The sequence below is a fragment of the Misgurnus anguillicaudatus genome, chromosome 22, assembly GCF_027580225.2.
Source record: "Misgurnus anguillicaudatus chromosome 22, ASM2758022v2, whole genome shotgun sequence".
Taxonomy (NCBI): domain Eukaryota; kingdom Metazoa; phylum Chordata; class Actinopteri; order Cypriniformes; family Cobitidae; genus Misgurnus; species Misgurnus anguillicaudatus.
In genome coordinates this window covers 28,492,637-28,513,910 of record NC_073358.2, presented here as the reverse complement: position 1 = coordinate 28,513,910, position 21,274 = coordinate 28,492,637, and the positions used below count along the sequence as shown (strand labels likewise).

At 39.3% G+C, this 21,274-nt stretch overlaps 1 protein-coding gene across 5 annotated transcripts in view; it reads right to left on the bottom strand.

Moving 5' to 3' along the window:
* Positions 1 to 3,351: 3,351 nt before the first annotated feature.
* The window catches only part of taf1 (TAF1 RNA polymerase II, TATA box binding protein (TBP)-associated factor), a 28,896-nt gene continuing 10,973 nt past the window's right edge, over positions 3,352 to 21,274 (bottom strand). For 2 of the 5 annotated variants that reach the window (XM_073861119.1, XM_073861120.1), the window contains 19 exons: positions 21,081 to 21,256; positions 20,769 to 20,995; positions 20,482 to 20,689; positions 19,072 to 19,237; positions 18,764 to 18,975; positions 17,538 to 17,646; positions 17,356 to 17,454; positions 17,103 to 17,280; positions 16,933 to 17,000; positions 16,732 to 16,854; positions 16,554 to 16,646; positions 16,386 to 16,470; positions 14,341 to 14,408; positions 14,139 to 14,255; positions 13,683 to 13,778; positions 9,515 to 9,613; positions 9,047 to 9,254; positions 8,826 to 8,973; positions 3,352 to 3,752 (listed from right to left, as the gene is read on the bottom strand). In XM_073861119.1, coding sequence (XP_073717220.1) covers positions 3,515 to 3,752; positions 8,826 to 8,973; positions 9,047 to 9,254; positions 9,515 to 9,613; positions 13,683 to 13,778; positions 14,139 to 14,255; positions 14,341 to 14,408; positions 16,386 to 16,470; positions 16,554 to 16,646; positions 16,732 to 16,854; positions 16,933 to 17,000; positions 17,103 to 17,280; positions 17,356 to 17,454; positions 17,538 to 17,646; positions 18,764 to 18,975; positions 19,072 to 19,237; positions 20,482 to 20,689; positions 20,769 to 20,995; positions 21,081 to 21,256 — 2,718 coding nt within the window. In that variant the 3' untranslated portion in view covers positions 3,352 to 3,514. The remainder of the gene's footprint in view (positions 3,753 to 8,825; positions 8,974 to 9,046; positions 9,255 to 9,514; positions 9,614 to 13,682; positions 13,779 to 14,138; positions 14,256 to 14,340; positions 14,409 to 16,385; positions 16,471 to 16,553; positions 16,647 to 16,731; positions 16,855 to 16,932; positions 17,001 to 17,102; positions 17,281 to 17,355; positions 17,455 to 17,537; positions 17,647 to 18,763; positions 18,976 to 19,071; positions 19,238 to 20,481; positions 20,690 to 20,768; positions 20,996 to 21,080; positions 21,257 to 21,274) is intronic. The other 3 variants (XM_073861121.1, XM_073861122.1, XM_073861123.1) reach the window with 2 other exon arrangements.

Here is a 21,274-nt window from a genome sequence, read left to right as displayed (position 1 = left end):
ACTTTGTGTGAAACTGTTTAAAAGATATAAAAATATTTATGGTTACTTTTATTCCTTTGAAATTTTGCATTTCTGTTATTCTGGAACTTTTTGAACCTATCACTTATATTAAAGGTATGTAAGAAATGTATATCAATTAATCATAAAATGGCCCTGATATGTCACTAGACATTAAGAAATCTTTTCATTTCAAATACTTAAATCACTGACAACAGTGGTCTGGCCAGGATATTGCCATTTAAAAAGTGGAGTTGCAGCCCTCAACTGATGTTTATGTTGTCATTTTGTTTATTGGCCACCAGTTGTGTGATTGCAGTACCAGTTTTTGCCACAAGTTTTGTGATTGCAATACCAGTTTTGGCCACAATCCTACATACTGTTCCTTTAAAAACAGGGGCAAAGCCATGGATGGCATGTTCATGGGATGGCACAAAAATATAATTATACAAACAAACAATAGTTTTAAAAAGTATTTTACGTGCCCAAAAACAATGATACATAATATACTATTACTACGATAACATTTTGCAAAAAAATATTAAAATAAGAATTGAATTGCAGATGACACAATCTAATGTCCAAATGTTTCCTTTTTAAAAACTAATGTTTTTCAACTCTGCTTGATTTTCTGTATATAAATTATGTGTGAATATTCCCAAACACATTGAGTGTACAATCTCTATATAGGAAATGTGACTTCATAAAAACTTAAAATTAATAAAACATCTAAGAGGAAATCATATAACCAATTCAGTGTTTTGTTCATCACATTTGTTGTAATTTAAAAAGCATCAGAATGTTTTTTAACCAGATTTTTTAAGCAACAAAGCCTGTAGTTGTGAATCACAAAATATCCAATCTTGGATATAAATCTTGCAGGCAGCTGATCAACTTATGACATATATGACTTATACATATCAACTAATATACACGTACGACTGGCAATAAAAACAAAAGGTACTTCCTGTCACGTTTATTGATCATTTGTGTCCAGTTGATTTTTGCTCTTTGAAATGACAGAGAACGTTTGTATTGTTTCATTGATCTGAATGTCTCAATAAGTTATATCTGAAGAAAACTGAAACACCACAAATCAAAATTTGAAGAAATTTCAAGAGCTCCAATTGGATGAAGCATGCAGATAATTTGTACTAAAGTAAAAATTGTATTATTTCTAATTTACTAATTCTCAGCAAATGCTCTTGTTAGTGTTTCCATAAAAATGGCCTCTGACATTACATCTGCTATAGCAACCAAGGTGTAAGGGCCTTAGATATTAAATATTTACGATGTGACTATCCTAATCACCCACTTTATAACGCAGGCCATATATTTCTAACTTCCAAATTGCGTTCCTCATCATCACTGGTGTTATAAACCAGGGCCATAACACCAGTGACACTAACACCAATGACAAATTTTAATGGAAGGCAAAATGGTGACCTCAAAATGAGCATGATGGGGTATACTAAAATCTCTATACAGTACATAATACCCGTAAACACATTTATATATAAAAAACTGGTGTTGGCTGTGTCATTTGTGGACGTATTTTAAATCAGTGTTGACTGATAGCAGACATACACATAAAATGGCTATTATTCACATTAATGATTTTTTTATAAACAAATTTAATACTTTGGTTCTTGATTTTTTTTATTCAGTTTAAATCAATTTATAAAATATTTATTACCATATAGATAGCAGAAATAAAAAATGTTTAGTGTAAAATTATGTCTGATGCTTTTAAAGGTGCAGTGTGTAAATTTTAGCGGCATCTAGTGGTGAGGTTGTGAATTGCAACCAACAGCTCAGTTCACTGCTCACTCCTCGCTTTTGAAACATATAGAGAAGCTACTTGTAGCCACCACGTGCCAAACAGGTCATCATCAGAGACAACTTAGTAAAAAAATTGTCCGTTATGGGCTTCTGTTGAAACATGGCGGCCCAAAATGGCGACTTGGAGACCCTCTGTGTATGTAGACAGAATAAAATCTTTTAAGGTAATAAACACAATGTTCATTATGAAAGGTCTTAATACACCTTTGATAATATAGTTTTATATATTATATTGCAATTCTGTCAAGAGATCCTTCTAAAAATTACACACTGCACCTTTAAATCTTGGCGTGACACTGCAAGTGCTGCTATTACCAAACACAAGACACTGATTTTTTTTTAGACACAATAATGTACTAATTTTGGAAACAGCATGTTACCGAGCCTGTGAAATACCTTTTTTTTGTGATTTACGTTTTTCTACATAAAATCAAAGATTGTGCTCTTGTGCTCAAAGACTGAAATTATAATTTGATGTTGCTAATTTTGTAAACTACACATTATGTAGACTCAATTGTTGGGTGATTGTGATTCAGGGTCAGCTACTTTCACACTATAAATCAACATTTTTGTTTTACAAGTTATGTAAAAAGCATGCATGAAGAAAACTGGATGTGCAAGTATAATAGAAATTCTGTAGCACTTTTTCATTAAATCTCAGACTTGTGAACTACACATTTATATACAGTAGTGCAACCTTTAAAGGTGCAGTGTGTAATTTTTAGAAGGATCTCTTGACAGAAATGCAAAATAATATATAAAACTATATTATCAGTGGTGTATAAAGACCTTTTTATAATAAACCGTTATGTTTTTATTACCTTAGAATTAGTCGTTTTTATCTACATACACCGAGGGTCCCCTTACATGGAAGTCGCCATTTTGTGCCACCATGTTTCTACAGAAGCCCTTAAAGCAACACTATGTAGCTTTTTTACCTTTAAATAATGTCTCTAAAATTATTTCAGTGATAGAACAACTTTTAACTGGACAAAGTGTACTGTTGCTGCAACCTGAGCAGCCTCCTAGCTGCTACAAGCGCACTCTGAAAGTGGCGGTGGAGGGTAGGAAGCACAGCCCCGCCCCTCCCCCTGCCTGCAGAAGAGTGTCTGATACCAGGCAATGTTGCGCTTTTCAACCACATGGGGGAGCTGTAAGTCATTTTTACATGGAAACTACATAGTGTTGCTTTAACAGACAAACTTTTTTACTAAGTTGTCTCCGACGATGACATGTTTTTCCGGTGGCGGCTACCGTAGCTTCTCTATCCATTTCAAAAGCAAGGGGTGAGCAGTGGACTGAGCCGTTGGTTGCAATTCACAACCTCACCACTAGATGCCGCTAACATTTACACGCTGCACCTTTAAAGTAACAGGCTGTTTAAATCTTAAACTAATCACGGCGTGTTGCTTTATTACAAGACTAAAGGTGTTGATAAAATAAATCTAAATAAATCTTAAATCAAAATTTAAAAGTATGATCCAATATAGATGTAACCCACAATGCTCAGGGTTCAGATAAACTGCATTTATTTGTGACATTCATTACAGAACCTGTGTGAGACCCTCAAACAAGCTCAAGCACATATATAAAAATAACATGTAAAACAACCATCAGAACAATACAAAATATACAATTATTTACAACACCAACACAGTTTATGAAAAAAAGAGTGTTAGTTGTCTGAATCCATGTCACTGTCTCCTCCAACAGATCTGAATTCTTCACTATCTTCCTCATCCTCGCTGAGCTGGGCCTGTGTAAGAACACTAGGTCCTCTCCTCTGCTCATCCTCCTCTTCCTCCTCCTCTTCTTCACTTATCCCGTACCCTTCTTCTCCATCCTGTTCTCCTATCCCGGGGCTGGATGCCGGTCTTTGCATTTGGCTGTCTCCATCATAATAGCTGCCATAGCTACAAACCACATAGTGTGAAAGTGAGTGTAAAGTAAGACAATATAAGAAATGGCCACTTGAGGAGAATAATCTAATGCTTAAAGGGATAGTTCACCCGAAAATGAAAATAATGTCATTAATGACTCACCCTTAAGTCGTTCTAAACTCATAAGACCTCCTTTCATCTTCAGAACAAAGTTTAAGATGTTTTATATTCAGTCTAAGGGCTTTTTGACCCCTCATTGAAAATGTATGTACGCTATACTGTCCATGTCCAGAAAGGTAATAAAAACATCATCAAAGTAGTCCGTGTGACATCAGTGGGTCAGTTAGAATTTGTTGAAGCATCGAAAATATATTTTGGTAAAAAATTACGACTTTATTCAGCATTGTCCTTTCCTCCGCAACTGCTGCGGAGCGCATGCGCGAGACCCAAGTCTCATACGACGGATAACGCGGCTGACGTGTTATCTGGTGCACCCCAGCTTCGTTTACAGTCTAAGGGAGACGCACGCTGTAACTTTGGGGAAAAAACTTCGCAAACATGTCTGAGGATAACACGTCATCTGCATCACTGCAGTCATGTGACTTTAGTCTCACGCATGCGCTCCACAACAGACGGGGAAGAGAAGACAATGCTGAATAAAGTCGTAATTTTTGAAATTTACCCACTGATGTCACATGGACTATTTTGATGATGTTTTTATTACCTTTCTGGACATGGACAGTATACCGTACGTAGATTTTCAATGGAGGGTCAACAAGCTCTCAGACTAGATATAGAACATCTTAAACTGTGTTCCGAAGATGAACAAAGGTCTTACAATTTTGGAACGACATGAGGGTGAGTCATTAATGACATTATTTTCATTTTTTAGGTGAACTATCCCTTAAACATGGTGACTGTATAAAATATACAGCCACTTTTCAATTTCTCAAAGACCTTGCCTACTCTACCAAAGTTGTTAGAACTATGAGCAAGTAAAAAAACAAAATATATTGATCCAATATCAAAGTTGAATGATTTATAATCTATGTCTACTGTTAACTCTTTCCCAGCCAGTGCCAGCATTTTTATGATTTTCACAAAAGTTTTATGCCTTCTAGAAAATGTTCTTCTTTGGTATTTACTTCCGGGTTGACGGGGGAACGCTGGCGCGTTTGGCTGCCGCTCCTCGCTCCCGTTTGTTTGTTTGTTTATTTATTTGCTTCCAAATAGTAAGCTACGGTTTTGGAGCTTTTAAAGTCTGAGGAAGTTTAAAAGACTGAGTTACCCTTCGAATCACTGGATTACGTACACTGGAGTTACATTCCTATCCACTGGATTACGATGTGTGTTTTAGTTTCACCTGTTGGCTTGTTACTAATTTTGAACGTCTGCTGTTGGAACAAACTTTCCCAGTGCCCTCCTCTGGATCTTCACTTCTGCGAGGCTGCTATTAGTGTGGATTCCCGTATGGCGTTAAGGTATTCTATTTGCCAACTGTTGAAATTGAAACAGAACTTTTACCTGGCACATGATAACTATACTAACTGTGATGATGCTGGAATACTCCGGCGAAAGCGCTATTTACATCGCTCTTCAAGGCGTAGCGTTATCTGTTCCTCATCTGATGCTGTTTCCTACCCTGCATTTCTTCGTAAACCTCACAGTCCGGTGTATAAACCTGCTGGAATTAATTTTAACAACTTGACTATGATTACATGCAAAGAGCATTCACGGAAGGTTTTGGAATCCCCGTGCCTGTTAAAATCTGCATGTTTTAACGCACGCTCTGTCAACAATAAAGCGGTGGCTTTATCTGACATTATTTTAGAAGAAAAACTTGACTTTCTAAGTATAGTCGAGACATGGCACAAACATTCGGACGGTCTTCTCTTTAATGAACTCACTCCTGCAGGTTATGGTTTATTGGATCTCCCGCGATCCACTGGCACTAGAGGTGGTGGCATTATTGTTCTATACAATCAGAAATACAATCTAAGACCCGTTGCTGTTCCGGTGTTCTCCTCTTTTGAATGTCTTGTTTTAACTGTTTCTGATTGTCACTCAACTGCCATAGCTACAGTCTACCGGCCACCTAAAGCAAACAAAGACTTTTTAACTGAGTTTGCGGATTTGCTGTCGTATATGTGCCTCAAATTTCAGAAAATCCTTTTATTAGGGGATTTTAACATCCATATGGACAAAAAAGATTGTGCATTAACAAAGGATTTCTCGTCCTTGCTGGAGTGCTTCGATTTAAATCAATTTGTTGACTGTACTACACATAACAAAGGACATATTTTAGACCTAGTGATATCAAATGGGTCTTTTGTGTCTAGGTTGTCTACTATTGACTTAGGATTGTCTGATCATCTGGCAGTCTTTTTTGATATGCATATACCTGTCACAAACACTGTTTCTTCACGTATTATGACTTACCGGAAATGGAGATCGGTCGATCCTTATGATTTCTCTGTTTTTATTGATTCTTCATTAAGTTGTTTTACTCCATCTGACCCTCTGGAGAAAAGGGTCTCTATGTTAAACTCGGCTCTCCTATCTGGCCTGGATTTATTTGCTCCTCTAAAATCACGCTCTGTTTCATTCATGCGCCCTGCTCCATGGTATAATGATGACTTGCGTATGATGAAAACATCTTGTCGTAAAATGGAGCGTAGGTGGCGTTTCTCTGGTCTGACTGTTCATTACGAGATATGGAAAGACTGCCTACAAGACTACAAGGCTGGAATTGTTTCTGCCAGATCTGACTACTTTTCTAAGATGATCAATGACAGTCAGAGTAATCCTCGACAACTTTTTAACTCCATTAACAAATTACTGAATCATAAAACTGTCACTCATGTTACTGCTTCTGATCATCTCTGTAACAGGTTTCTGGACTCTTTTGTCACCAAAGTTGAAAACATTCGTAGAGGTTTTTGTAATTCTACTTTAATGTCTTCTGATTTTATTCCTTCCTTCTCTGGTACTAAGTGGTCTAAATTCTGTACAATTGATTCAGACTCTCTGTTAGCAGAGGTTTCAAAAATGAAAGCAGCCACCTCTCTATTAGATCCCATACCATTTGGTATGTTTCAGTCATGTTTTGATTCACTGTGCCCTTTCTTTTGAGTATTATAAATGACTCCCTGTGTACGGGGGTTGTACCTGCGGCTTTTAAAACTGCTGCTATTACACCAGCACCTAAAAAGTCAAATATTGATTATGAGAACTTCACAAATTTTCGTCCCATATCTAATCTCCCTTTTTTTTGCTAAACTTATGGAACGAGTAGTTTCTTCTCAGTTGATTTCTCATTTAACTGAGAACAATATCTTTGAGCCTTTGCAATCAGGTTTTCTAAAATCACATAGTACAGAAACAGCTCTGGTAAGGGTGACAAATGACTTGTTAATCGCTTCAGACTCTGGCTGTCTTTCAGTTTTGATCCTACTTGATCTCAGTGCCGCTTTTGACACTGTTGATCACTCAATTTTAATTACTCGTCTTGAAACAGTTTTTGGTGTTTCTAACACCGTTCTGAATTGGTTTAAGTCTTACCTTTTTGATCGGAAGCAGTTTGTAGCCATTGGTGGTTTTAGATCTGAGGTTAATGTTGTGCAGTCTGGTGTCCCTCAGGGGTCAATTTTGGGCCCTCTTCTTTTTAATATTTACGTCTATCCTTTAGGCCAACTTTTGAGATCACTTGGTTTAAAATTTCACTTCTATGCAGATGATACACAGATCTACATTCATTTTAGACCTAATGAAATTGTGCCAGTCAATTTTCTTTCTGAGTGTATTTTTAAGATGAAAGAATGGATGACTGAAAACTCTCTTTGTCTTAATAGTGAAAAGACTGAGATTATGCTTGTTGGTTCACCTCACCAACTACGCAAAGCAGAGCCAAGCACATTAACTCTTGATGGTTCAAATGTGGAGTTTCGGACTAGGTTGAGGAATCTAGGAGTGATTTTTGATGCCAATCTAACGTTTGAACCTCATGTTCTGAATACTGTAAAAATTTCATTCTTTCATCTTAGAAATATTGCCAGGTTGCGTCCTATGCTGTCTTTTAATACTGCTGAGATGTTGATTAACACTTTTGTGTTTTCTCGTATTGATTACTGTAATGCCTTGTTAGCTGGAGTGTCAAAAGCTACCCTAAACAGAATGCAGGTTTTGCAAAATTCGGCTGCAAGAGTCCTGACTAGAACTAATATACGAGAACATATTACTCCTGTTTTGGAGTCTTTGCACTGGTTACCCATTAGGTTTAGGGTGGACTTTAAGATTTTGATGCTTACTTATAAGGCATTGCATGGTTTGGCGCCTCAATACTTGACAGAGCTTTTAATTCCATACACTCCAAAACGTGATCTTCGTTCCTCAGAAACTGGTCTTTTAACTGTTCCCTCAACTCGTTTAAAACTAATGGGAGACAGGGCTTTTTCCTCATTAGCTCCGAAACTCTGGAATTCTCTACCATTTGAGATTAGACAAGCAAATTCTTTTGGTATTTTTAAATCTCAGCTTAAAACTCATTTTTTTATGTTAGCTTTTAATTGATTGATTGCTTTTATTTTTGTTTTATATTGTATAATGTCTCTTAATTCTAATCTTTATTATGTGTTGTATCTCTGTTGTTTTAATTGTTTTTGTACAGCGCTTTGAGATGTGCACTTTAAAGGCGCTATAGAAAATAAAGTTTATTATTATTATTATTATTATTAAATATATAAACATACAATATATCAAATGAAAGAACAGAGCTTCTTGCTTTCAAACAAAACAAAAAACTCCTTCATTTGTTTTCTTTTTATCACCAAAAATACCAAATATTGAGCAAAAAGCTGACATAATTGCATTTCTGTGAAGGACTTTTGATAGAGATCAGATTCAGGGCGATCCTCAAAACATACACAGAGTTTGAACTGTTTGCCCAAAGGGAATACTTCCGGGTTTTATAAGTTGGGTAAGATAATAGCGGAAATACGGATTGCCGGAATAACTCGTCATTGGCAGGGAAGCGTTTTCTTGTTAATGGCGGGGAAAGAGTTAATAGACCTATACAGAATGTAGCTTTTTGTATGTTTGTAAGCAGACCTGACGTTGCTGTCTTCCATGTGCGTTTCTTCAGGCCCCTCCCCCTCGTATGACATCATACTTTCTTCCTGCTCTAGTCCAATCCGCGTGCTCTCCTGAAGACCCAGTTCAACATCACTGTCACTGCCACTCTCCGACAGGTGGATGGCTACAAAAGAAGGCAGAGTGAATCCATGTTACAGCTGACGTGCACGCAGGCACACACACGCGCGCACACTTACAGGAGAATGGATTGTCTCCTTCTTCATCACTGGCATCATCTGCATCTGACATCAACAGATCCTGGTAAAGAACGCTGGCCTGTGCTGGTCGGCTAGAGCCTTCTTCATCATCATCCTCTTCATCCCCATGCATACGTCTCTGTGGCCGCATAAGGAGCTCATCATCATCATCTTCTTCATCCTCATCATCCAAATCTCCGTCTTCTGCCTGAAAACATACAAAACTCAAAATCTCAGTTTTTTGCGCATGCATGCATATTTACAGGTTTGACAATGATTGCAAGGCCCAACAGGTCTTCATAAATATAGCAAAACACTATGACTGAAATGTCATTATTTAAAAGGCTAATAAATCAACCGAATTATGTAAAGCTGTCCAGCGTGTGGTTTCTGTGAGGATTAGATTACACTACGGGTAGGGTATAGTAAAGATCTGAATATGAAAACCACTGCGTCTGTGTATAATACCGGAGCAGGTGTTTTAGGCTTTCTATCATCATCTTCCTCAAATCCTTCAATGTCTACATCAGACTCCTCTTCACCCAGCCTGCCTCTGCCATGACGACCCTAAGACACATACATATTTAAATTAAGTTAAAAACAGTGTAGTGTCATGGTAGGACAGCACCAATTAGAGACTAAGGCATGAAGCATGGATGAATGGATGGATGTAGGGGTGTGCTAGATATATCGGTTGCGATAATATCGTAATTGTTGTTTTAACGATGTATAAAAGCATACTGCTAGCTTTAAAATTAATACGGCATTCAGTGTGCATGCGTGTTCAGAGGGCACATTTGATGCGGTGTGTGTACGACTTCTAAAAATCAACATCTCATTCATTTTTAATACTTTTGCAGAATGCGCTCTTTATCATCTTTGCGTTGCAGGCGGGGCACTTGTGCGGATGCACACACAGAAGGCAGGGACAGGTAAAGAGAAGTTACTTGAGAAGTTATTAGTGGTTTTCTGACAAATTCTGTTCAAATGAACTATCACTGTGATTCTCAACTGATGGTCCTCGGAGCGCCATCTGGTGGGTGGCCGCGTAGGCAGTGGTAGACTACTAAAGCTTTGCTTATAGTCGCGCTTTGGTCCGCAACACAAGCCTCCGCTGATCGTGTGCGCGTCTCATCAAACGAGTGAGGCGTTTATAGTTGACGCACTCGCTGTTGCACTATTCTTTGAACAGCCAGGGGGCGACGCGAGCAATAAAGTCGGATAGAAGTCGTCGTCCGCTGGAGCAACCCTGGTTGAGAAGTTGTGCTTTAAAAGTGTATATTTGTTATTTTTATTGTCAGAAATGACAATCGTTTTGCTAGATAAGACCTTTATGCCTCGTTTGGGATCGTTTATAGTCCTTTGAAACTCTGTTACGTGTTGAGTTAAGTGTTAATTGTTGGTGTCTATAAAAGTCCATTAAAATGAGAAAAATCCTGCAATGTTTTCCTCAAAAAACATAATTTCTTCTCGACTGAACAAAGAAAGACATCAACATTTTGGATGACATGGTGGTGAGTAAATTATCTGGATTTTTCTTTTAAGAAAATGGAATATTCCTTTAATATTCTGTAAAGTGCGTCATAGAGAAAGCGCATCATTTTGTGTTTATTAACCCTTTAGTTTCACTTCATCACGCAGCTATTCCTGTTAGAGATTTCTGTTAAGAATATTTAATTCATTAATAATCTAGTATGTGTTCATTTTTTTGTCATAGTTTCTTCAAAATTAAGTTTTATGGGAGTTTTTTATAAAAATATTTTATTTTCACCATGACACGTACACCCCGCCCCTTTGATTGCACCACCTTCTTGTTTGCTCTGGACCCAGTTAATAAAGTTTTTCAGACCTATGGATTAATTGAAATTAAAAAATGACATACACGCACACCCCTACCTACTTTTTCACAACTTTTTGAATTCCGCATCACTTTTTGTGGCTCCCTTCCTCGTCTTTTTTGACGTGCAAGGTCTACTTTTAGTTGTTTGGCTTAGAAGTTATTTGAGAAGTTATTTCGTGGTTTTCTGAAAAATGGACTATCGCAGTGATTCTCAACTGGTGGTCTTTGCTCCAGTCCAATTAAACAAAGATGCATTTTAATATACTGCATTCTGTACAAGTAAAAATCATTTTTAATACAGCCGCTAAAAAAAAAATAACAGACCACTTCAGTTTTGCCTTTAATCATCCTTTCTACATGAGCCTATTGTGACCATTTCAGTCTAGTGTCTGTTGACTTTCAACAGCAAACCTCAGGAGCGACAAAGTCACCCCAACACAACAGCAATGTACAAGACAGAGTGCATGAAAGGACATGTGAAAGATGTGTAAAAAAAACAAAAAAACAAGGTTATTCTATCAAATATTCACTTTTCAAATTGTTCCTAAAAGAAGTTACATTATCATTGTGTTGTTAAAAAATGAATTTGAACTACAAAAACAGTAGATAAACTGAAAAGAGTTGTGAAATAGTCTCTTAAAGAGACATAGCACTTTTTTTGAAAATACGCCAATTTTCCAGCTCTCCTAGAGTTAAACATTTGATTCTTAGGGGGCGTGCACACCAACGCTTTTACGCCCGCGGCCGGCGCATGTTTTCAATTCATTTCAATGGAAACTCAGCGTTTTTCAAATAAGCCAGCAGCTAGCGGTTTTTTTCCGCGCTGAAAACCGGCGCCCGGCAGTTTTTTCGCGCTCAGCGCTGAGCACCGAGAGTTGAAAGATGTTCAACCCCGGAAGAAAAGCTCCGCTCGTCAACGTCAGCTCTCACACGGCCGCCCAATCACACTGGAGGAGGGGCGGGACATTACCACAGCAACCAACCGGCTCGCAGCTGAAGTATCACAGCTACCAAAGCGCTCAGCTGAAGAAAGCTGGCACTCAGCTGAATAACAGCTGGCATTCGGCGTCCTCAAGGCGTTTTCAGCCGCGTTTAAAAGTTTTGGTGTGTCCAGCCCCTTACTGTTTTTAAATCCATTCAGCTGATCTCTGAGTCTGGCGCTACCACCTTCAGCACAGTTCAGCACAATCCATTGAATCTGACTAGACCACTAGCATCGCGCCAAAAACAACCAAGGGTTTGGATATTTTTCCCATTCAAAACTCCACTGTTCTGTAGTTACATCATGCACCAAGACCGACAGAAAATTAAAAGTTGCGATTTTCTAGGCAGATATGGCTAGGAACTATACTCTCATTCTAGCGTAATAATCAAAGACTTTGCTCATGTAACATGACTGCAGGAGGCGTAGTGATATTACAAACTGCCCGAAAATAGTCCCCTGCCATTGAAAGTAACCAAGCGGACTATTTTCGGGCAGTGCGTAACATCACTACGCCTGCTGCAGCCATGTTACATGAGCAAAGTCACTGATTATTACACCAGTTTCAGAGTATAGTTCCTAGTCATATCTGACTAGAAAATCACAGCTTTTAATTTTCTGTAGGTCTTAGTACACGATGTAACTACAGAAGAGTCAAGTTTTTAATATGAAAAATATTGAAACTCTTTGGTTATTTTTTAGTGTAATGCTAATGGTCTTATCAGATTCAATTGATTGTGCAAAGCTATGCTAAAAGTGCTAGCGCCAGACCCAGAGATCAGCTGAATGGATTTCAAAACGGTAAAAATTAAATGTTTAACTCTAGCTGGAAAACGAGCATATTTTCAAAAAAAGTGGAATGTCCCTTTAATTTTCTGCGTCTGTATATTTTACCTTTAAAAATATGTAACTTCTCAAAAGTACTATCCTTAAGTACTAATGAAGATAAAGTCTTAAGTTTACAATACACAAAAGACGTTTAGCCAACATTCTGTGGGTGTGTGACGTCTGAGGCTGAGACTAGCAGAAGAGTGTCTGATACCAGGCACTGTTGCGCTTTTCAACCACATGGGGGAGCCGTAAGCTAATCTTAAATGGAGAACTACATAGTGTTGCTTTAACATGTTGTAAGAGGGAGCTAGAATAATACAAGTCTTTCACAAACAAATTTTTTTAAGGATGTAAAACATCGTCTGTTGTTGTCATCGGCAAAATCACAGATATTATCGTCATTAAATTGTTTTACCATTATCGCACACCCCTAGATTGAAGGATAATGATGTAAATTTAGGGCTTTGGATACTCGTTTTTTTTTTTAAGCATAATTCCAGGGGAAAGGCAGATGAATGATCAAGATTTCTGAGGACATTGAGAATGCTGGACACTTTTCTTAAAATGACATCATAAGTACCACGTGAGTGATTCAAAAGCACTTTTACAATTGCTCCCATGGTACTTTGACGTCATATGCTGACTGACACCTAAACTCTACAGGTCTGCAGCCATACAGTCCTAAATGACCCTGCACCACAGGCTGTCATAAAACATTTCAGCTACTTCTTTGCTTTTTTAAATAAGTCTCATTTGATACAGATCTAGGCGACATCACTATCGATCAGTAATTGATAATATAGGCTAAACTTCACTGCCATCTGATGTAAAAGGGTTAGAAAATCCATACAAAGAGTGAGCATACAAGGATACCAAGCACTCAATACAGCAGATAGATGGCAAGATTAATGCATGACATATTTAAAGAGGTCAAGTCAGAAAAATGAATAGAGATGAATGAAGAGAGAGCGAGTTAGGAGTACCTGCCCCCCTCTTTTCTCAGGGGTGGGAGGGATTAGCGTAGCCAGACTAGAATCTCCCTGCAAACTTACAGACACACTGCTCTCACACACATCAGGCTAAGAAAGAAAAGAAAGAAAGACGGAGAGAAAGTAAGAAAGAAAGAACGAACAAGCCCCAGACACAGCAAGACAAATAGGTAGCAATAAAGGAAGAAGGAAAAAGGAACAGGGAGGAAATATGAGTTAGGCAGCTAAACATTAGATTAAACATCAGGAGTATGAAAGGAGAGAGAGGGAAAGCAAGCAAGAGAGAGAGAGAGAGAGAGAGAGAGAGAGAGAGAGAGAGAGAGATGCATGCCTTCTGCTCTATTTTTGGCAAGGATTATGTTGACATGCTTAATATCTACCACTATTAAAACACACAAGCACACAGAGTGTGATATCCCTCACGTCTACATCTGTGTGTAGTGTGCGCACCTGTGGCGTGTACGGTCCAGGGGTCAAAGGATCCAAGCACTCAAGATCTGCAGCGTCCAGAGCAGCTTCCTTAGCCGTAGAGATATCCTTCTCCAGTTGAGTCAGGTGTTCGTCATACTAACATATCAAAGGCAGGTAGAGACACACATTAAAAAAATGTAAAACATGCACTGAACAGCGAAAAACTGGCTAACACACACACCTCTGCTAACGTCTGCTTGCAGACGTTTACAATTTCCAGAGCTGTTTTGGTATATGGGCTGTCAGGGCCTGAAGGTTAAAACGGCACAAATTAATAAACGGTCAATGAATGCATAATACGAAATAAATCTGATCACTTAAAGGATAAGTCCATATTCCAGAAAATTTATCCAAAATGTTGATGTCTTTTTTTGTTCAGTCGAGAAGAAATTATGTTTTTGGAGGAAAACATTCCAGGATTTTCTCATTTAAATGGACCCCAATACTTGACAGTTTTAATGCAGTTTAAAATTGCAAATTCAAAAGATTCTAAACAATCTCAAATGAAGCATAAATATGCACTTTTAAACCACAACTTCTCGTCTATATCCGGTCTTGTGACGCGCCAGCGCGACCTCACGTAGTACGTCGTCACGCCAAGAGGTCACGGATGACGTATCGAAACTACACCCTAGTGTTTACAAGTGTGGAGAAAGAGGACCGTCCCAACGTTGTTGTATGTGGAATGATACAAATTAATGTCTTTGCGTCAGATTATTGTTTAAAATGGTCGCAAATGTGCGTTTCATGTATGTAACACGTGACCTTTCCACGTAGGGGTGGCACGGTTCACAAAACCCTCGGTTCGGTTCGTATCAAAGTTTTATGGTCACGGTTCTCGGTTCAGTACGGTTCTTGTTGTTCTATTTTCTTTTAATTTTTAACACTCCAGAAATGTTTTATCTTATTAATGTATTTATTATCCATAATTTAGGATACAGTATTAAAAAAGTTATATCATGTAATCATGCACAAACTGAATTTGACTTTAAGCACATTATTGGGACCATCTCTGAGGAACGCCAGGGGAGATTTTAATACAGCAAGAGTGAAGACATTGATTATTTCAACATGCTTTTCATTTATTTGGCAAAAAAGAGAACGTGTATTGTCATCTACATGAACTTATGTGCCTTTTTAGCACACAAAGATAACTTGCATTTATCAAAATGCCAACTTCAGTGTAGCTCTTAGATTTATCACTGAGAGGCTGCTTTTTTACTGCAGAGAGTATATGTGGACGAGAGAGAAACAAAGTTTACATCTGTAATATTTAAACCCGTCTCTTTTGTCCACTTTTGACTACTTCTGTCCTGATTACTTTGAGGGGCAATGTATGAAATAAGATCGCGCAACTTTTACTCGGTAGCAAAATGAAACTACGTGGAAATCAGCCGCTTTCGTTTTATCAATGAAAGTCTAAAAATAGCGCTCAATACGAAAAAGACATAAAACATTGTGTTCAGTATTTCATATTAGATGAATGGTTGGAGAGAAGGCAGTCTCCTGTGGCTGATCGAACACATTCAACCCATAGACTGCAGTTCTATCTATTGTTTTATTTCTGCTGTCATCACAGGTAACATGAAAAAAAAATTCCACACACCAAACATACGACGCTTCCTTTTCTCTCCCACTTGCCATTTCTACACGTGACATAACCTGCAGTACTTACACTCCAAACCAGTCACCTCTTCTTTCGCGCTATCTGAGGTCACATACAGGGTATGAGGCTACATTGCGCATGCCATGAACCGTTGAACCGTGCAACGCACACGCGCTCCGAACCGAGACAAGCGAACCGATTGGTTCAGATTTTTTTCATGAACCGTGCCACCCCTATTTCCACGTCATTACACAATTACGTAAGGTCGTGCTGGCTCGTCGTCACACAGCTGGAGGAAGAAGAGAAGTTGTGGTATAAAAGTGCATATTTTTTATTTTTCTTGCCAGAAATGACAATCATTTCGTTAGATAAGACCCTTATGCCTCAGTTGAAATCATTTAGAGTCATTTGAAGCTGCGTTGAAACTGCATTAAAACTGTTAAGTGTTGGGGTCCATTACAAAGAGAAAAATCCTGGAATGTTTTCCTCAAGAAACATAATTTCTTCTTGACTGAACAAAGAAAGACATCAACATTTTGGATGACATGGTGGTGAGTAAATTATCTGGATTTTTTTTAAGAAAACTGACCAATCCTTTAAAATATACATTTGTTTCTTACCATTGTAACTGACACTGTTGGTGTGAATGAGGCTGACATCGAAAAGAAAGACATCCCGGTTCTGATACTTGTGCTTTGAGATGTTCTGCACACAAACACATTCACATTTAGATATTGTCAATTACAGCACAAGATCCTTGCTCTCACACACGGACAAATCTTCCTGACCTTGCGGAGGGTGTCCAGGTCCATAGGATTGATTATGACCTTATAGTAATCTGGAACAAACTTCTTATTAACAGGATGATGAAAGGGCCAGGACTACAGAAAAAGAGAGAGATTAACATTTTTTTTTCAAGATACTTTTGGAAGCTTCAGATATGATAGATATATGGTCATCGCTCACATCAGGAACAGCCATCATCTTCTGAGTTACAATGTTGTCCAGGATAAAGGAGAATGCAACCTGATCATCATCATCCAGAAGAGGATTAATGGCTTTCTCTAAACGAACTAATCGCTCCTCTTTCTGCAAAGTCAATGAGATGATGAGATTAGCCCTCGTTTAAAATCTCTGCAAGGATTCTAGTGAAAGATTTATATCTACCTCTTTCAGTTTCTCATCACAAAGATTCAGCATCATCTGAGCGACAAGGGTTAAAGGATGTTTTACACCTGGAAATACACAAACTTATTGACTCGATATATTGCATTAGAAGAAAGACACATACACATTAAATGTACTTTTAAAGTGTCAGTCAAATGCAAATGAAGTACCATTGTACGTAGAACTGTTTTTGAAGATAAGTTCGACACTCTCCCTGAATTCTTCTCGTGACGGGTACATGCGTTTACGAACGTTTTCACGTAATGTCTGCAGATCCATCGGCCGTGTGATTATCTTATAATAATCCTTAACCACCTTGCCATTCACAGGAGTATGAAAGGGGTAGGTCTGTAAAACAAACATGACAATTAGATTGTGTCTTCATGTGGAAAGCATGACTAAGTGTAGGGGAGCGTGTCTTACATTAGGAAGGTCTCTCATGTCATTAATGATGCTCTCCAGGACTGAGGAGAGTGTGACCATTGGGTCAGTCCTTCGGCGATGGATTGACTTATGAGGACGCTGAGGAGGAGACAGCGTAACAGTTGATCAATACAACAATACGATCACTTTAACAAGGCCTAGAGAGACAAAAAAACACTTACATTGAGGTAATCACAGTGCACGGTTGTCCCCACACGTCTTTTCTTTTTGGGAGGAAGCTGCTGCTTGGGGAACTTCAGAACCAGAGATTTTCTCCGTACCTCATCAGCGCTGAGAAAAAAATTCATGGATTAGACATATTTTGTAAAATACTTTATTAGTCTTAGTTGTATATACACATCTGTACTTTTTATTGTATGTGTTACACAGCAGGACTATTTAAAAACTAGATGAGGTAAAAGTAAAACAAACTTTATGTTGGCTTGAGAAAGGGTGCTCAACAGTGCTTACTATGGGCATGGTTTAATACCTCTGTAACAATCCCAAGAAACTGATTGAATGCCTGAGTAAAATGAGCCCACCCCCATGTCTCTATGACACTGTGCTGCAAAGATATCCATCTGGGCATTTTATAATGGCAGTCTATGGGATCGGTTGCTAGGGTGCCCAAAATGGTTGCTAGGGGCATGGCTTAATAGCTATGGGATGATCATGAGAGACTGATTGGATGTCTGAGTAAAATTAGCCCAACCTCTTGTTTCAACGACACTGTAACGCAAAGATATCCCATCTGGAAAGTTTTTATTCCCTTATATGGGCATGTCCCTGCCCCATTATAAGTCAATGGGAAATTTTGGATGCCTCTTACACCCGAGGGGTACAATGTATACCCCAATGTGACTTATGTTCTTACAGAGTCTACCACCCTCTTCAAATGTTGTAACCCACATGTTTCTACAAAATCCTCGAGCAGAGCTATGACCTGTCAAAGTTCGATGCAATGTTAAGTTAATGGGATTTTTCAGGTGTTTTTTCGCCCCCTTTTCGAAAATCACGCATCTGATCGCTTATAAAAGTCATATCACACCGTTCCTTAATAAAACCGGTCAATATAAGCCCTTATTCATGTGTCTATGTCAAACGGTGTGGGACGAGTTACTGTACAAAATTTTGTCCGGTTGTAAGAATCAGAATATCCCTGAGCAATAATAATGGTGATGCTTTGCATAAACGCAAGCACCACTAATAATGATAATAATAAGTTTAAGTGCACCAAAATTATGTTGGCTTTTTCAAGCAAAGATAATTAGCTAATGAAGGCCAAAAAAAATATGTAAACCTGTCAGCCACAACACCTAGAATATACTTTCCATTACATATCTATATCAATTTTAATCAACAACCATTGAAGTCAATAAAGTTCATGGACATTTTATTTTTGTATTACCTTTCAATGAGCTGCTTTCCAAGCACGATCTTAGTGCCTTCCACTTTAATAAGCTCTTCATTGTCATTGTGGATCACCGTCTTCTCCAACTCCTCTTCCTGCTCCTCCGTCATGGCCACTGGATTTGAGGGTGGGGCATTGGTTTGGTAGTACAGCGGGCAAAACTTATTGGTTCTCATGTGGCCAATCGCACCACATGCTCCACATTTCAGCTGGAGACAAGAGAAACATTAGCCTTAGTCTGTATAGGCAAATATCAGAAAGAGTTTTTTAACAGCAAGGCTTGAGAAAAGATCAGGCTTTGGTACCTTCAGGTCTGGTCGCTCTTTGGCCTTCTTGGTCTTTTTCTCAGGCGGTCCTTTAAATCGGTCTTTCTCTTGGTTTCGTTTGAGGCGTCGTAGTTGCTCCTGGATTCTTCGCCGTTCTTTTCTCATCTCCTCCCTGTGCTGCTCGTCTAACAACGCAAACTTACGGCTGCACAACAGACAGGTTCACGGAGACACACACAAAAACAACGAAAACACCATTTAGAATAAATGGAAATTTATACAAACAAGCTAGGGATGGGCCGATAAATCGGCCGATGATGCTTGCTATGCTTCTCAATTACGGTGAAATGCCACTACGTTCAAAAGCCAAAGGGCACAGAAGAAGAACCTTTATGGTGCGTTCACACCAGACGTGAAAGAGGCGGCAAGCGCAAGTGATTTACATGTCAAATCAATGCAAAGATGCGAGTAGGCATCCTGCGGCCCGGTAAGCGCAAATGGCGCGGAACGCGGGGAAGGAGCGCCGCAGGTGGCGCGGAATGCGGGGAAGGAGCGGCGCAGATGGCGCAAAATGCGGGGAAGGAGCGGCGCAGATGGCGGGGAAGGAGCGGCACAGATGGCGGGGAAGGAGCGGCACAGATGGCAGGGAAGGAGCGGCACAGATGGCAGGGAAGGAGCGGCACAGATGGCGCAAAATGGGGGAAGGAGCAGCGCAGATGGCGCGGAATGCGTGGAAGGGGCGGCGCGGAGTGCGTGGAAGGAGCTGCGCGGAATGCGTGCAAGGAGCGCCGCAGATGGCGCGGAATGCGTGGAAGGAGCGGCGCAGAGCACTGTTAACCAATCAGGAGCTTGCTCTAGCAGTGACGTGATTACAGAAAGCAAGCGGAGGCATAAAAACAAAACAATGGAGGACAATCATCATCCCTATACGAGACATCTTCGTACTTTTACAGAAATTAAAAGGATCTTGTTTGGAAGAAAATGAGTGAGAAGGTAGAACAATTTACGCGTGAATGTCTCGAATGCCTAGAATTTCACGTGCGAATGAAGCGAGTAAACTCAAAATGTTCAAGTGTCCAACTATGCGCAAATAGCGCATTTTTGCCGCCTCTTCCATGTCTGGTGTGAACGTACCATTACACACGCGGCTCCAGGAAATGGCTTAAGGATATATTTATATTGCTGTTCTTCAAAACATTTCAGGCATTTCCATGATAATAAAGAATATGTATAATGATTATGTTTGACAAGTGTTGCTTTTTCAAATCCATGTTATAAATGACTCAAACTAACAGTGATTTCAGATTAATAAAGACTTCCTACTAATCAAAAGCCGTAGTACATGAAAAAGCAGTGTATTATAATAATAGGTATTATTAGTGTGTATCCGCATTTATCGCCCCATCCCTAAAACAAGCCAAACACCCAACATGCACCAAAAACACTTACATGAAATCTTCATCTTTTGTGTTACGTATGCGTAAATAAGCGTCAATGACGGCAGGTTTGCGTACAGTCTCGCAGCGCACATACTCTTTGCCGTCTTCATCACGAAAGGTGCGATAAATTTTCAGCCTACGCCCTGTTGCTGAAGAGTTCAGGCTAGTGACAGAGGAAGCGTCGTCGTCTTTGTGAGAGCTGGTGGAGAGGGCGCTCGCTGCAACACACATACACGTAGTGCTATTAGATTTACAGTTGAAGAATAGATATGGGTTTATATAAATACACAAACATACATCCTTTGCGTCGTTCCTTTCGTCCCCTCTCTCTATCGTTATCTTCTCCCATCAGCATCCGCTGCAGTTCTTTTCTCTCCTGTTCCTCTCTTTCCCTGCTCAGCTGAGAGCTGGTCTTCTTATTCTGCAGCATGTTCTCAATGTTCTTGCCCATCTCCTCAAAATCACTGTCCTCTGCTGAGCTGCTGTCTGTGTCTGTGGACAAAACCTCGGTGGACTCCAGCACCCTAAAACACACAAATACAAGTGCAATGTTAATTGAGTTTAAACCTGAAGTTTAAAATACTCCACTGGGTTCTCTGAGGCTCTCACTTGTTCTGCAGGTCGAAAATCCTCTGGCACTCCTCCTTATAACGTTCTTGATGCTCCGCTACAGAGAACCGAGACCCACGAGCAAATTTACTCATAGGCCCCTCACCTGAACGAGCCTGTTCAGTAGACATGGTTCTTACAACGTCGATCACTTCCCATCTGGAAAGTTTTTTTATCTAAAGACAAGTAAAGAT